The sequence below is a fragment of the Gigantopelta aegis genome, chromosome 4 (assembly GCF_016097555.1).
Source record: "Gigantopelta aegis isolate Gae_Host chromosome 4, Gae_host_genome, whole genome shotgun sequence".
Classification (NCBI taxonomy): Eukaryota; Metazoa; Mollusca; class Gastropoda; order Neomphalida; family Peltospiridae; genus Gigantopelta; species Gigantopelta aegis.
In genome coordinates this window covers 84,190,175-84,206,914 of record NC_054702.1, presented here as the reverse complement: position 1 = coordinate 84,206,914, position 16,740 = coordinate 84,190,175, and the positions used below count along the sequence as shown (strand labels likewise).

The 16,740-nt window shown below is 33.4% G+C and overlaps 2 protein-coding genes across 2 annotated transcripts in view; both read right to left on the bottom strand.

The window, feature by feature from the left end:
- Positions 1-2,804: 2,804 nt before the first annotated feature.
- LOC121370035 (transmembrane emp24 domain-containing protein 7-like) lies at positions 2,805-3,362 on the bottom strand. Its single transcript, XM_041495132.1, has one exon. The coding sequence runs from the start codon at positions 3,360-3,362 to the stop codon at positions 2,805-2,807; it is 558 nt and encodes a 185-aa protein (XP_041351066.1).
- Positions 3,363-6,709: 3,347 nt separating this feature from the next.
- The window catches only part of LOC121371256 (calpain-9-like), a 22,412-nt gene continuing 12,381 nt past the window's right edge, over positions 6,710-16,740 (bottom strand). Inside the window, exons 10-18 of the mRNA XM_041497006.1 lie at positions 15,400-15,611; positions 14,832-14,943; positions 13,871-13,928; positions 13,499-13,557; positions 12,979-13,047; positions 11,948-12,026; positions 10,625-10,741; positions 10,173-10,225; positions 6,710-9,442 (exon numbers count right to left, since the gene is read on the bottom strand). Of these exons, the coding sequence (XP_041352940.1) occupies positions 9,413-9,442; positions 10,173-10,225; positions 10,625-10,741; positions 11,948-12,026; positions 12,979-13,047; positions 13,499-13,557; positions 13,871-13,928; positions 14,832-14,943; positions 15,400-15,611 (789 nt within the window). The 3' untranslated portion in view covers positions 6,710-9,412. The remainder of the gene's footprint in view (positions 9,443-10,172; positions 10,226-10,624; positions 10,742-11,947; positions 12,027-12,978; positions 13,048-13,498; positions 13,558-13,870; positions 13,929-14,831; positions 14,944-15,399; positions 15,612-16,740) is intronic.

Here is a 16,740-nt window from a genome sequence, read left to right as displayed (position 1 = left end):
AACCAATCAAATAGTTCGCGACCATTAGCGAAACGTTTGCTGGCTAACTTGGGGCAGATGTACCACGTGGTTACGAGCTTTGGGTAACACGCCAGCATCATTCTGTCCATATACAGACGACATTTTGATGTTTCTTCACAAATTATATAATACTATATGTTGACATAATATTAATGTAGTATATATACTAGAAGGCCTAGTCTGTAAAAGCAGAACAAAACCGTATTGTATTTGAAATCGTATATTTGTAGAAAACAAATTCCAACAGATATTTTAACAAAACTAAGAATGTGGAGGAGGTGGACAGCAAAAGATGTTAAGAGATAGGAAGAGCTGCCATATCGGGAAACAATTAATACAAATCATAGGCGAGAAAGAAATGGGGCCGTGGAATTAAAACAAAAAATGAAAACAAGACGGGGGAAAAAAGAAGACTTGCTGGACTATACTCGGTTTTTCAAAATAAAATAAAATAAAATAAAATAAAATAAAGTAATAATAATTAAAAATATAATAAAATGATAATTAATATATTTACATGACTACTATATTTGCGTTGGTTATTATTCATGAAATAAGTAAATTATTAAACTGTTGAAAAAGTCACCACACATACGAACTCACATGCAATATGCCACTCCCACTCTCATTCTATTTTAGTCCAGAAAGTCTCCATGAAGGTTCGCATTAACACTTCATCCTAAAATATCTGATTTCAACACTATGCATCCAAAAATAACCATCGAGGAGTCTTTAATAAGCATTTTAAAAACACGGTTCTGCTATTTCTTATATATTTCATTTATAGCCGACTTATTTTCGTAATTTTATCCAATTAAGGATCAAGCACACTGTCCTGTGCACAGACCTTATCTACCTTGGCCGTCTTGGCTAGGACAACTTGGGTTAGTGGTTTATTGTTATAGTGGTTAGTGAGAGAGAAGTGGCCTTACCCACTGAGTCATTAAACTCGTTCTTTGAAGGTGCAGGTACCGGGATTCGAACCTACCAGCTTTAAGGCCGATGGCTTAACCACTACAACACCGAGGCTGGCTTTACTATATTTACAGTTATAGACCAATAGTTGCAATTGAAACTAAAAAAAATAAACCAAAAAACCCCAATTAAAAATAGAAGAAAAATGGTAGTGATTAAGTAGGCTTTGACTGTAGTGGGTCAGTGCCGGATTTATAAGGAGGCAAAGGGGGTAATTACACCCGCCCCCCCCCCCCCCCCGCCAGAGGGGCCCCCCAGACTAAGGACTTCCGTTATAAAAAAATTTATAATTATAAAATTAGTTCATTTTTTATGTCATGTAATTTAATTTCTATGTTGAGGGGACCCCGAACCTGAAGTACCCCGCACCCCCCTCCCCCCAAAGTCTAAATCCGGCCCTGTTAGTGGTGTAGTGAGGGGTTCGACTTTATATTATGTCTAGTAGTGGAAGTCGGGAAGGTTAGAAATTAAAATGAATGTGAAGGACTGGTCAAGTTTTTGTCAGGGCGGCAAACCAATTTTTTGTCTCTCCCTCACCTCACCCTGAATGCCAGACATCCTCACTACTGCTGTCTACGAAGTTAGGATCAGTTCCTAGAATATTAAATATTAAATCACATCGGCATGCCATAGTCAAATATAAACAGTCAAATAATGGTCGTAATAGTTAATGAAATGATTTTTTTGCCATATTCATACATATAACATTTCAGAAGAAACTAGAGAGGTTTGGCAACCACATCGTTAATGTTACGAATACTGATAGCTGATGATATATCGACAACAGAACTTAGTACTAATCGTTAGCTAGTTCAGCAGACCGGTACGTTTAGTAACGCAGGGACGTAGGCTGGGGGTGGGGTGGTGGGTGGGGGTGGGTGTTCAGACGAACCCCCTACCCCGTTGAAGCAAATGGTTCGCTTTCAGAGCTAAAACAAACAGGTTTATACAAATGGAGTTTGTGGTGGTTCAAAAACAAACTAGAAAAAGGGTCTACTTGGTTCATATTCGAACCCTCCCCCCAGGTCCAGATCACGCTACGCCCCAGTAACGTAAACATAACGGCATTCTCAGAAGTGTTATTTATTTATTCAAAAATTATATATCAGCCAAGAAATTTATTACATAAAGAAATTGATTAAAAAAAGAAAAAGTATTAACCTAGAATGGTCTCTTTAATATAACATATAAAATTCCAACATAGTAACAGTCTGGTTGCGAAATCCCTCGTCTATTACAGTCAGTACTGGACTAAACTATAAACAGCACAGATACTCGTCTCACATCCAAAATAAAATTTAATAAATAAAATGATTTTTGCTTTTAAAATACAAATGAATATAATATATTATAATGTGTTGTGCATGAATAATATACATGAAAATAAATATTGAAATAATTACACACAAGCAACAGTTTCGATTTAAACAATTGCTGACTGGACAGAACAGTAGATGGCCAAACGTCCATTTCATTGGATTAAACAACGAGCACATTGAAAACGTCGAGGGGAGAGGGTGAGGCATAATTGTCTAATGGGTCTACGGAATTAAAATTGGGTTTATTTTATTTTAATGTTGGTATCTGTCAAACACCCACACACAAATAGTCATATACTGAATGAAAACTTGTCTTTTCACACGTCCTCCTACTTATAAAACGTTAGTTTGGACTCGATGATTTTATAGTCTTGCTCATACAAATTGCATATTGTTAAATTTCAAAGACCTGTCATAATACATATTTTAAATACAACCATTCACTCTCAATATTTAAACAAATTATTTAAATTAAGTCTCTAAAATCAATTATTTCTTTAGCTGTTCTCCACTTTCTAGCTTCGTCGACTTTCTCTTTTCGGTGAAAAATGTCTTGAAGATGAAAACTTGTCCAAATCCCGTTACCAGTATGATAAAGGCCTGGACGAGTGAATAATAAGTGGTTCGTTTATTTAGCATCTCCGCTAAGTGCCTGCCGAGCGCCTCTTTGAGTCGATACCTCCTCTGAAAGTCGACCACGTGCGTCATCATGGCGTGGATTACATCCATGGAGATTTCAGCGGCAACTTTAACCGTTGGTACCTGCGGCCCACCAGCTTCCTCAGAAAGAGACTTCGGGTCGAATGGTTGCAAACTGAAGGAGATCACTTTGTGCGAGAACGTTGAGAATTCATTGCTGAAGCAGAATTTAAATTCTCCATTGGAAGCGTCCATGGTTATCTTGTCCGAAGACCTCTTAAGTTGCTTGTATAAAACTTTCCCATTGGGCGAAGTGACTTTAACATCCACATCATTGTTTCCTCCACGGATGACTTTATATTCGAAAATGATGGCCACTGAATCGGTGAATTGTTCAGAAAAACACATCTTCTCTTTGTCTGGAAGTTCAAAAATAAGATGTCCACCAAAGGCGTCAGACAATTTGAATAGACAGAAAATTGTGAAAATCTTCCATAAAGATTCCATGATGTTGGGCATGAACACCTCAAATAAATGTAATGATTGAAGTACAAATGCAGACGTTTTTGTAACAATGAGATTACTGCTCAGTGTGAAGCAGAAAAACGGAAGAATTAAAAAAGCACTCCTTTTAAACAAAGAATAACAATATCCGTTATTTGTATATTCAGTTGAAGCTAAAAATGTCTTGCCACGCGTACACACTCCTGACAACTTGTGAAATTTTAACGCTGTAATTCTATAAATCAATTATTCTTTCAGAGGCGCAGAAATTCTGTGTTTACATCTTACAACCTGTTTCCTAATTTTCTAGGCTGTCAATATTACTCGCAAGCTGTTGCCTATTGCTAGGCATATCGTTATATGCATACAGGAGAGCTATGGGTTTATGATTATTGGCTCAGTACAAAAACTTATCGACGTTCATAAAAAATATTGTGTGCGCATGACATAGACGTCTTAAGTAGGGAGGGCGTGGTGCACACACACACACACACACACACACACACACACACACACACACACGTTGAAAAGAAAATGAATATATAGCTTCCCCCCTCCCCAATTGCTCTCTATATAGATGCATGATTCATAATATTGAATTAAATTATTGAAATAAATAGACTCAAATCTGATACGAACTTGGAATATAAAATTAGAGTGTAAACAAGTTAGTTGAAATATAACCGAATGAATGAATGAAAAGTAAAATTTATATTAGGCCTATTTTAGTCAAATGCGTCAGTTCATATATCTTAGGACCACGACATTGACCTCTCTCTTACTAACCATTAACAATTAACCAACTGTCCTGTACAGACAAACCAGATAGCTGGGTATGTGTGCCCAGGACATTGTGCTTGAAGCTTAATTGGATTTAAACACGAAAATAACTATAAAACAAACCGTAGTCTTTTATTTTTGATCAAAGTACACTTTTTCACTTCTTCGGGTTATTATTATTTTTTTGGCATCATAAGGTTTGAGATTTAGTTTTTTGAAAACATTCTTTTACGATGGACAGAGCTATCGAGTCCGTTATTGATCGTGGTATAAAACAAATGATGGGCAAATCGAACATGAGTTTTAGTAGGCATTACGTTTTGTATAATGCACTATTTTAAACGTAACCTATATATCAAAGTCAACATTTTACATATACATAACAAACTGGTTTTATGCAAAACTTGAATATTCTATGTTTGCACTTTTTCCCTCTATTTACTCCCAAAAAGTGAGACATTTTTTTATGAATCATCCGATATACTTAATATATAAGCTTGGATCCACGTTTAACAAATGTTTATTAGTTTATGCTATCTTAGGGAATGGGGTGTAATATCTTAGTCGTATGAGACATTATGTTAAAATCACACCCACATCTCATATAACATATTGCATACCGGTAGATTAAAAACAAATTCGTCAATTTTAATATGAATGTTTGTCAATCCACAAATGGCTAAATGGATTATTAAGGTGTTTTTTTTCATTTTCTGCTACAAGAGGCAGCGTAATGCTGTGGATATTTGAGACTTGAGACACAAAGTTGACAACTGTTTTCTTCCACAAAGTATCTTAGTAACGTATGACTGCATGCACACTCTATAAGGCAAATTAGCAATATTCCTGCATGAGATAAAGAAAGGAAATTTTGATAAACTTATTACTGAAATTGCATATTACGCGAGCAGTATTCAGTGATACAGTAAAGTTGTAGGTTAAAATAAATATACTTTAAAATGCAAAATATTTAAAATTTGTATATAATAATCAATAAAAAATCAAATTGGTTGTATTCCAAAGTCATATTTGCCTCATCATATAATTTAATAATTTAATTTAATAAACACATGAAATAAGAATGGAATTGCAATTTTGTTTTTAAATTGAACTTTTAATATAAGACATCTATCCTTTTTAAAAGGACAATTGATTTTGCAGCTATTATAATATAGATTACATTTTATTACTTAATATATATATATATATAACTAGAATTAAAAAAAAAAAATCATTATTTTCATACACAATAAGTTGAATAAGACTAATGTTGGTATATGTTTCTCTCGTTTCCTTTGGATGCTAAATCCAGTATATGCTCTTAAAAACATTAGGATAATTAATTAGATAATTAATACAGCCATTGATATACAGAAAATGTCATTAATATGTTATTTTAATTGTTAATCCAGCTGTGATCTGAAAAACAATTCACAATAATCAGAACTCAGAAATATTCCTTTAAGTAAATGTTTTTCGATCACCTCAGTCAATATCAAACATAAATTTTAGAAGACTTTAGTAACTGAAATTTCAATTTGTGTCCTAGTATTTGAGCCATTTGTTTGACATCCAACATTGATAAGAGATGCATTACTGTTCACAAAATTAAATATCTTCAGATGTTTTCATAATACAATCTCATAAATAATGATACTAAAATCTTTTAATGATACCATAAAAATTTATGTATAATATTTATTATTATTTTGGTAAGAAATTTAAAAAAAAGTCTTCATTTGCTTATAATACATACCTCGGTTTATCCATCATGCATGCCTACTAAAAAGGCATTTCTTTGAAAGTAATTTTTGCGCTTATTTGACCTTGTCCTACATTGGCCAATCTTAAAACATGACTTTCTGAATAGTCCAGAGCAATGCCTATCAAACACCTAGTCCCTTCCAATAAATAAATCACCCCTAGCTCCTTCTCTAATATTTATATATGTTAAAGTTAAAATTTTATTTTGTTCAATGACACCACTAGAGCACATTGATTAATTAATCATCAGCTATTGGATGTCAAACATTTGGTATTTCTGACTCGTAGTCATCAGAGGAAATCCGCTACATTTTTCTTAATGCACCAAGGGATCTTTTATATGCAGTTTCCCACAGACAGGAAAGCACATACCACAGCCATTGACAAGTTGTGGTGCACTGGTTGGAACAAGAAAAAAAACAATCAGTTGAATGGATCCATCGAGGTGGTTCAATCCTGCGACTCGAGCACCTAAAGCGAGCACTCAACCGACTGAGCTAAATCCTGCCCTTTGTATGCGTTAGATAACACCAAGAATTGAAAAAAATACTTTAATCAATACTTAGGCTTACATTTGTCAAATTAAGCCATTATATTTTTATCCTGCAGTTGAACTGTGCATCAGGAATACCATATTTGAACCTTAGTTGGACATATGCCTAATATATTACTTAATCATCATCAACAACAATAACAATTGTGTGAAAAATGTTTTATAAAATTTATTATTTTTCTAAAACAAATAGAACAAAAATATTAGATTTTATATCATTCCAGTTTTTGAAAGACAGAATTGAAATATTACAAGTAAAATCCAACAATGAAAAACTAAATCTTTGTTTTGTGATGTAATGTCAACACAACAGTATAACAATATGAAAAATACAAATACATGTATCTTAACAACAAAATCAAGTTGTTAATAAATATTTAAACACTTCTTAATTTTTGTGTATTTCTGCTCGGTAATACAGGTATTTTGATCTGTAGCTTTTAACAATTTTACAAGTTATAAGTAACCTCATCAAAACCAGCAGACATAAAATACTTTATCAGGCACATGTGCTAGAATGTTTTTGCAAGGACTGTTCTAGACAGTGGTACCTGATAAGCATCAATGATATCTAACAAAGTATCTGTCCTTTAGGGACTTTATACAATACATATTAAAAAACCCCAACATTTGCTCTGGTTAGAATGGGGTTTAACTCCTGAAACCGTCCCACAACACAAATACTCATGTATATACATATATACTGATTTTTTAAAAAAAATATATTAAAATAAGATAAAATATGACTACTAGAACCACAAAACTAAACCTTTTAATTATTGCTTACAGAATTAAAAAACACAATCTTTTATGCTATTATTGTATATAAAAATATGAATTATATTAATAAACATAAATTATTCCCTTGTTTCGAGACAGTTTTCATTTGCATTAATAGTGCATATTTTGTCATAATATCTTGACTATTGAAATAAAATGTGGTAGAAAAAGAATGTAAATAATTAAATACTTTATACAAAAACAAATAAAAAGTGTGATAAAATTATGAATTGTATATATACATGCAATAACAAAGCTACAATAGTATTATTTAAAAATGCATCTTGGTTAAAATCCTCAATAATTGCAGTAAATACACACTTTGAGCAATGTTGCATAGATTCACACCAAGAATGTTTGTCAAGGTCTTCCATATATAGTATATCAAGCAAGCTCATTCAGTTGTTAAAGGGTGTTGGTATATTTCAGTTTAAGTTTTCTTCAACCAAGTAAAGTATTTTGTTGACAATACACTGAGGGATGTTTTTAATAAAATTATAAGGCAGGATTTCTGGCATAAAATCAGAACTGATAACATTGTCAGATGTGTCTAAAACTTAATTGGAAATGGTTACGTAAAAGGTGTACCAGAACCAAGTAGAAAAACCTATCAACTTTCAGTTAAACATTTCAGAAAAGGAAAATAGTTATACTGTACTCTGAAGATATTTTAAAATTTATTTCCATGAACATTCATATTTTCAATTCCCTCCCTTAATACACCTCATTATCAAACATCCTAACTATTATAGTCAAACAGTCTTGTACCAATATTGTAGGGACCACTAAAAAATATTGACTTAAATTACAAATATTTTCTAGAATTCATAGAATCTTATTAAATTTAATTCAGTGGTCATTCATGTGTAATCATGTCTAAAGTAAACTACATAAATAGATACACTGGCAGACAGCCAGGCATAACATTATATCATTGTGCACATATACATACCTACTTTCTGCTAGTTAATTACTAGTGTTTCTACAAATTAAAAATGATTGTGTGCATTAGTAACAAAATGTGACTTCTATAATGATAAATTTGATTTGATTTGTTGGTCAATACAAATGTTATAAACATATATATTATATATATATATATATATATATATATATATATATATATATATACACACACACACACAATCATACTGCAAACTTTATACTTATTCTGAAAAAAACAGCAGCATAGAAAAAAGTAGCAAATTAAAATCTGAAGGGGAAATATTTTTATAGCACTGTCAATCCAGTCTGTGTAAGTAGATTGCTGTAGGTAAGTGTAAAAACAATACAAAACAAACCCTAAAAACTGTGCAACTATTCAAATTTTAAATTGACAACCAACAAGGTTAGAAAAATATGTGTCTATAATCTAATGTTCTCTCACATTTGTGGCTGTGTAAGAGTTTATTTAGTTATTATGTCTTGGCTGTGGCAAAGTGCATATCAAATTTCCTTTGCTGCTTTTTACAGGGATGAAATGACACTGGACATGAGCACTAAAATCCAGAATTCTGGAAAAATCCACAGATATTTCATTCTTGCAATTAGAAGGAATAAACCACAAGACAGGAGTAGATTTTACTGTTCAAAACATAAGACTTAACAACTGATAAACACTGTGCTTATAATTGCTTTCCTTTCTTCTAGTAATTAAGAATATCACTCTTTATTATCCAACTGATGAATGTCTTGGTGTATGGTACACACTTCAAATGCACCACCAAGTGATTGTCCAATTTTACATTATTAGAAGGTGGGTGGGTAATAAATAAAATACCACACTCATTTTCGCTAGATATAATTTTTATGAAACTCGTTAACTTCTCATGGCATCTGACCTCGTGTTTATTCGATCAGATACCATCATAGGAAGTTCACTCATTTTATAAAAATTATATGTAGAGAAAACACGTGTAATATTCTATATGTATCTAATTAAGCACATTACCAATTCATCAATGTTTCGTTTATACTAAATAAGCAAAAACAAATTATATTACAGGAACCATTCTTCTAAGTTTTTCAAGTCGGTCTTTACAACACCAAATTTGTAAATTTATTCCAAGACAGTCTATTAACCAACATAAAGAGATGTTTCCAAATACTGCAAGACAAAAGAAAAAGGACAAAATGTTATAATTCTCTCTAATTTGTAAATAAATGTGAAAATAAAGGAAAGCAGATCTAATTAAATCCTTCCTGATGGAGTGACTGTTTTAAGAGTTTATTTATTGATGTTGAAGAAAGTGTAACCAATGTCCCTGTTCAGCCTCAGTGGTGTAGTGGTCAAGTTATCAGACCTAATACTGATACATGTATGTTCTACTGGCCTTGGTGGTGTCGTGGTTAAACCATCAGACTTAAGGCTGGTAGGTACAGGGTTCACAGCCCAGTACCGGCTCCCACCCAGAGTTTTAACGACTCAGTGGATAGGTGTAAGACCACTACACCCTCTTCTCTCTCACTAACCACTAACCCTCTGTCCTGGACAGACAACCCAGATAGCTGAGATGTGTGCCCAGGACAGCGTACTTGAACCTTAATTGGATATAAGGATGAAACTAAGTTGAAATTAAATGAAATGTATGTTCTGGTTTCGCATCCTGAAACTGGCTCCCATCCAGACTGTGTTTTAACAGCTCAACTGAGAGGTGTACTATCTCCACTGGAAAACTACTTTCTTATTTATTTAATTTACTTTTAAATGCTCAATTTTCCAAAAAATATTTAAATCATGACTAAACTGACTAAACAAACAAAATATATTATATGGACCTAATATTATAAGAATAAAATATTTTTAAAACTAAAATTGTCTTTCTAAATTAACTCACCTGCTGAAGGGAAAATACAGCCTGGTCTTTTTGCTGGTGTTCCTTGAATACATCTGAAAATATATGAAGGTACAAGTTACCTGCCCTTTTGTTCTGATAGCTCTCTTGCTTATCACTTAGCTTAATCAGCAATAATAACATTAAAGGTTGTTGTGCAGTAACTGATGTTTAAAAAAAAAAAAAAAAAAAAAAAACACAAATCAAATCTATTATTGAAAAAACATTGTACATTTACTTAATTTTTAGATTAATAAAAAATATATGAAATTATAAAATCTGTAAACACAGTGATTTTTGTTTTGTGCAAAAATTGCCATCCATGAAAATAAAGTACTTTACAGTAGTAAACAAACAGAAATAAAATGAAATTTGCTGCTAGCACTAAATGTTGTCACTAAATGTTCATGCGTTGATCATAAAAAAAGGAATAATTAATTAAAAAAACAACTTACTGAAAAGTTTCATCAGTTTTGCCATACAGATGAGGAAGTTGTCGAGATCAATGTGTTGACTTTGATCAGCAAATCTGAAAATGAGTGCTGCCATGGCACTGTGGTTTACTTTAAATCCTGTAATTAAATAGAATTTTTGTTTTTTAATACAACATGAAGCAAACACAAACCCTGACATTTTTAAATCATGTAATGTTTCTAGAAAGTGGCACTAATCATGTGACAAGAAAACACCATATATATTACATTCATGGATTGATGAACCTTCCAGTCAAAAACAAATAGAAGCATCAATTACTTCCAGTCAGAAACAAATAGAAGCATCAATTACTTCCAGTCAAAAACAAATAGAAGCATCAATTACTTCCAGTCAGAAACAAATAGAAGCATCAATTACTTCCAGTCAGAAACAAATAGAAGCATCAATTACTTCCAGTCAAAACAAATAGAAGCATCAATTACTTCCAGTCAGAAACAAATAGAAGCATCAATTACTTCCAGTCAAAACAAATAGAAGCATCAATTACTTCCAGTCAAAACAAATAGAAGCATCAATTACTTCCAGTCAAAACAAATAGAAGCATCAATTACTTCCAGTCAGAAACAAATAGAAGCATCAATTACTTCCAGTCAAAACAAATAGAAGCATCAATTACTTCCAGTCAAAACAAATAGAAGCATCAATTACTTCCAGTCAGAAACAAATAGAAGCATCAATTACTTCCAGTCAAAACAAATAGAAGCATCAATTACTTCCAGTCAAAACAAATAGAAGCATCAATTACTTCCAGAAAACGTTCTTCTTTAATACAAGAGGGCGAGACGTAGCCCAGTGGTAAAAGCGCTCGCTTGATGCGTGGTCAGTTTGGGATTGATCCCCGTCAGTGGGCCCATTTGCTATTTCTCGCCCCAGCCAGTGCACCACGACTGATACATCAAAGGCCGTCGTATGTGCTATTCTGTCTATTGAATGGTGCATATAAAAGATCCCTTGCTGCTAATCAAAAACAGTAGCTCATGAAGTGGCGACAGCGGGTTTCCTCCCTCAATATCTGTGTGGTCCTTAGCCATATGTCTGACGCCATATCACCATAAATAAAATGTGTTAAGTGCTGTCGTTAAATAAACCATTTCCTTCCTTCTTTAATATAAATGAGATAAAATTGCATTCTCTAGATAATTATTTGTAACATTTCTATTTACATGCCTGTTTCATACATAATGGGTTTATTCAAATTTATATTGATGGGTTTATGACATAAAATGTTTTTGTGTACATGTTATAATGTAAATATTAAAAATACTAATAAGCTCAAATCAAACCTGCAGCTGGAATTGCCTTCTGTAGTTCATACGAATTCATCTTTCCAGACTGATTCTTATCAAACTGATAAAACACTTTCTGAAATAAAATTTTATGTTAGGGTTTATACATTAGACACCTACACTGACATGTCACTAATCACAAGCAAGCAACAATTAACCTCGGTCCTGAACATAAAGCCTAGATAAGAAGCTGTCAATTCCACTTAATTCCCATACTCTGCAATTACAGTAAAAACTAACCCTCCAGATCTGGTATTAATAAATAATTATATATCATTATGATGTGATATATAGCAATCTAATTAAAATTAGCTCCACTATTACATGTGGATCTAACAGCAACCTGTTGGAGGTCATGTCCAGTTGACCTTTCATTCGACCAATCAAAACCTTACTTGCAAAATCATGCCAGTGATTTGAAAACATTTGGGATTATGCCGAGGGTATACAAAATAATTCGGGTGAATTACGAAGTATACCGGAAACTAATTGCAATATAAAATTTTATATAAAATTTGTTTCAAGACAAAAAACCCCACAAAAACGTGAAGGTATAGCCATAAAATCTGTTTATACTAGTATACAATCCAAAGTTTATTACTGCACTTTTCCCCATTTTTTCAATGTTGAAATAGACCAACAAGTTCGCCTATTGCATAAACAGTCTCGCCCGATATTTTTAGAATATATATGCTCCCGAATAACGCTATAAAAGCCGAAGTGTAATTGGTCGATATTTAAATTGTTATTTATAGATGAAATGTCACCTGGACATGGGAGTCCACGCAATGCTGTCAGATCTACTGACTAGACCTAGTAGAGCTAATTTTAATCAGATTGGATATATAGAGGCTATTTCATGGTTGTTTTTTTTCGAATATGATTTTTATGTCAATGAGTGTTATGTGAAAATAGTGAAAACTAACCTTTCAGATCCTGTATTAATAAATATATCATTATACGATATGATATAAAGCTACCAGTTCCACTAATTTCATTCATTCTATACTGTTACAGTAAAAACTAACCTTCCAGCTCCTGAGGTGGTTCCAAAGGTAGGAAAATTCTGTGTAGCCCAGCTTTCCAGAGTTATCTACCTTGTTAAGTTAAGGATTTGTTGTATTCAATGCTACTGGGATGCATATATAGTATCAGGTTTGTCAATGTCTTGTATACCTAAGTTGATCCATTCTGGTATGTTTAATTGGCAATATCAGTATTTCATAAACAAGTTTTCAGTTTTAGTTTTGTTAAAGTGTTAAAATCAAAAGACAGTATAACATGTGTGTTATAGCCGTAATACCAAATATGCTATTCCTTCAAACTTGAATACTTTTTTCAATATTAAGTACATTATTCACTCATCCTATGGTTATGATGATAATAAACTACAGATAATACTATCGCTATTCAGAATAATTGTTTGTGCCAAACCAGTAAAATGTATGTTTTTTTGTGAAATGTGAAATCTGGGCCTGTTTAGAATCTCATTAACCCTTTTGTTTTGTAGACCATCAAAACAGCAATCATCAAAAACTACAAGGATACATCCATCAGGTTAACAAAACTCTTACAGGCATCAATGCTGATGTCTTTGTGAAGAGGCTCTGAAATGTAAAAACTCCAACAATAATTTCTCAAATTGTTAGTTTTTAACACACATCCATGTACATACAGCGCAGACAGCTGGGCTATATACCAGGATGTTATACTTGAACCTAAGTTGGATTTATTGCTTTTTTAAAAGACATCCTCCTGCTCATCATCATCATCCTGAATACAGTCAAATCATATTATCAGTTCAGACAACCTAGCATTTTAAGATCGAATTTTTACTACATGTTATTAAATGGATATGAAAATGAAGTGAAACATCGTCGTGTCCTCCTAATAATATATACCAGAAAGTTTATTATTTACCTTTTTGCAGTGCTTCATCAATGGCAATTTTTAACTCAAATGGATTCACTTCCATATCCTGAAATATTAAACAGTTAAAGATGTAGGGCCTTGTTTACAAAGCCTGTTTATGACTTAACGCATGTAACTACATACTTTTACAATACTTAAACACCTACATTTAAGAAAAACAGGCTACGTAAATTTGGCCCATAATTTCTACAGAGATAAATTAATAATTTTTAATGACCGTATGAAGGATTCATGCATGTACATAACACCAAAATTTGCTATTTCCTATCACAAAAATTATTTCAGTTACAAGTGGCTGGTTTCAGTCAAATTACTTTTCCATGTAGTTCCATTACACACAACCATTCTGTGATTTACATCTCTTCTTTTATAAAATATTACTAACAGTGTTATATGATTGGCCTCATTGGTGTAGTGGTTAAGCCACAGTACTTAAAGCTAGTAGATACTGGCTTCCACCCAGCGCGAGTTTATAAGTATTTAATTAGTAGGTGTAAAGCCACTAAACCGACTTTTCTCTCACTAACGACTCCCTGCTATGGACAGACATCTCAGGACAGCATACTTGAACCTTATTGGGATATAAAAAAAGAAAGATATGTTTTATTTAACGACACACTCAACACCTTTTATTTACGGTTATGTGGCGTCAGAGGAAACCTGCTTTTGCCACTTCATGGGCTACTCTTTCCGATTAGCAGCAAGGGATCTTTTATATGCACCATCAGACAGACAGGGTAGTACATACCGCGGCCTTTGATATACCAGTCGTGGTGCATTGGCTGGAACGAGAAATAGCCCAATGGGCCCACCGACGGGGATCGATCCCACCCGACCGCATATCGAGCAAACGTTATACCACTGGGCTACGTCCCGCCCCTTATTGGGATATAAGCACCAAGCTAACTTAAAAGGAAAAGGAAAGTGTTGTATGTTTTCCTATGGTTACCTCTCCAGCCACTCTGTAGAAGAATTGTTTGAACCTTTCTTGTTGCTCCTTGTACTCATTGGATGGCTCAGGAAGTGGGATGTCCACTCTCGTTGGCTTCTCATCACAGTACCTGTATTACCAAAATAAAAACAAAGAATGTCACTGGCCTTTTACAATTACAGCAAAAAATTACAACTGCACATCACAGAGAAATCAATGAAAGAAAGAAGTGTTTTATTTAATGATACACTTGACACATTTTAAATGTCGGTTATATGACTTCGGCAGTGAAAACAATTCAGTTGATAAAATATTTCAGTAGAGTAACAAAACAATATGTCTTGACTAACTGGCCTTCAATGAGGTGGGTGCAGCTTGTTAATAAAGCCTGAATTATTTCAAGTTTCAGCAACAACGCAATCAAATAAGCAGTGTGTGGTAACTCATGTAGATTTACGTGTAATCTGTACATTTACAATGCTTAAACAACTATGTTTAAGAAAAACAGGCTTTGTAAATTCGGCCCATTGTGATTATAAATGTGCCATTCTATTATTAAATACATTTTAATTCTGATTCAACTTACTCAGCAACATTTCCCTTCTCAAAGAAGAACCTGATGTAGAAGTCAGCTTCCTGCTCAGCCTCGTACGTACACGGTATGACTACATACTCTCCGGGCTTCATGGCAAGTCGCTTGACAACCTGGCGTGAATTGGTGAATGCATCACAACTAGCAACAGAACGATTGTAGTCAAAGAAGTCTCTCCCCAGTGGCATGGAGTAAGATCTGGAATACTAAAATATACACATTAATTAAGCTATGTTTTATTTAACGACGCCACTAGAGCACATTGATTTTTTATCTTATCATCGGCTATTGGATGTCAAACATATGGTCATTCTGACACTGTTTTTTTAGAGAAACCCGCTGTCGCCACATAGGCTACTCTTTTACGACAGGCAGCAAGGGATCTTTTATTTGCGCTTCCCACAGGCAGGATAGCACAAACCATGGCCTTTGTTGAATCAGTTATGGATCACTGGTCGGTGCAAGTGGTTTACACCTACCCACTGAGCCTTGCGGAGCACTCACTCAAGGTTTGGAGTCGGTATCTGGATTAAAAATCCCATGCCTCGACTGGGATCTGAACCCAGTACCTACCAGCCTGTAGACCGATGGCCTAACCACGATGCCACCAAGGCCGGTAAATTAAGCTATGAATCAGATTTATTAACAATATCATGTTTCTGTCATAATTAACTAAAAAATATAAAATTACCAACAGTAAAAGTAATAATCACAAATGTAGAATCCAATCACTATTCTAAGTGGTTTTTAAAATTTGTGACTTTTATATACCAAAACAAATTGAAAAAACCCAGAAAAAACCCCATTCTTACTAAAATAGCTATACACATTTTAGGAATATTAAAACCTTTATCAAATAATCTTGCAATTTTTTACAGAATCATTTAAAATTATATATCATGAAAAACTTTGAACCAGGCTACCCCATTAACTGATAAATTTACATATGACTTGTTTTTAAGGAATTTGCAGATGTATGAACCCTGACATCGGAATAATTTTTATTGAATTAACAAAAATGTCAGAAAAAAACCCTTCCACAAATAAGACAAAGACAAATAGGTATAAAACTATTTTTATGCAGACAAAAATGTATACATGGCGGCCATTATGCATCGTGCCACTATAATTTTAAATTATGTGCACTATTAAATAAACCTAAATATGCAGCAATTTTACACCCCTGTCATTGCCAAAGTTTCGTCTGCTTCGCAGATTCATTGCATAAGAATTTTGGTGACATCACGTAATGCCTGTCATTCTTGAAAAACAATAGCCCGGTTTATGGGAGGATCTGAAGAATGTCAACATTTAACTACGGCTTGCATTTAGTCT

Bases quoted from the DNA above. Each gene is read 5' to 3' on its own strand.
- LOC121370035 (XM_041495132.1), bottom strand. From the start codon at position 3,362: ATGTGTTTTTCTGAACAATTCACCGATTCAGTGGCCATCATTTTCGAA.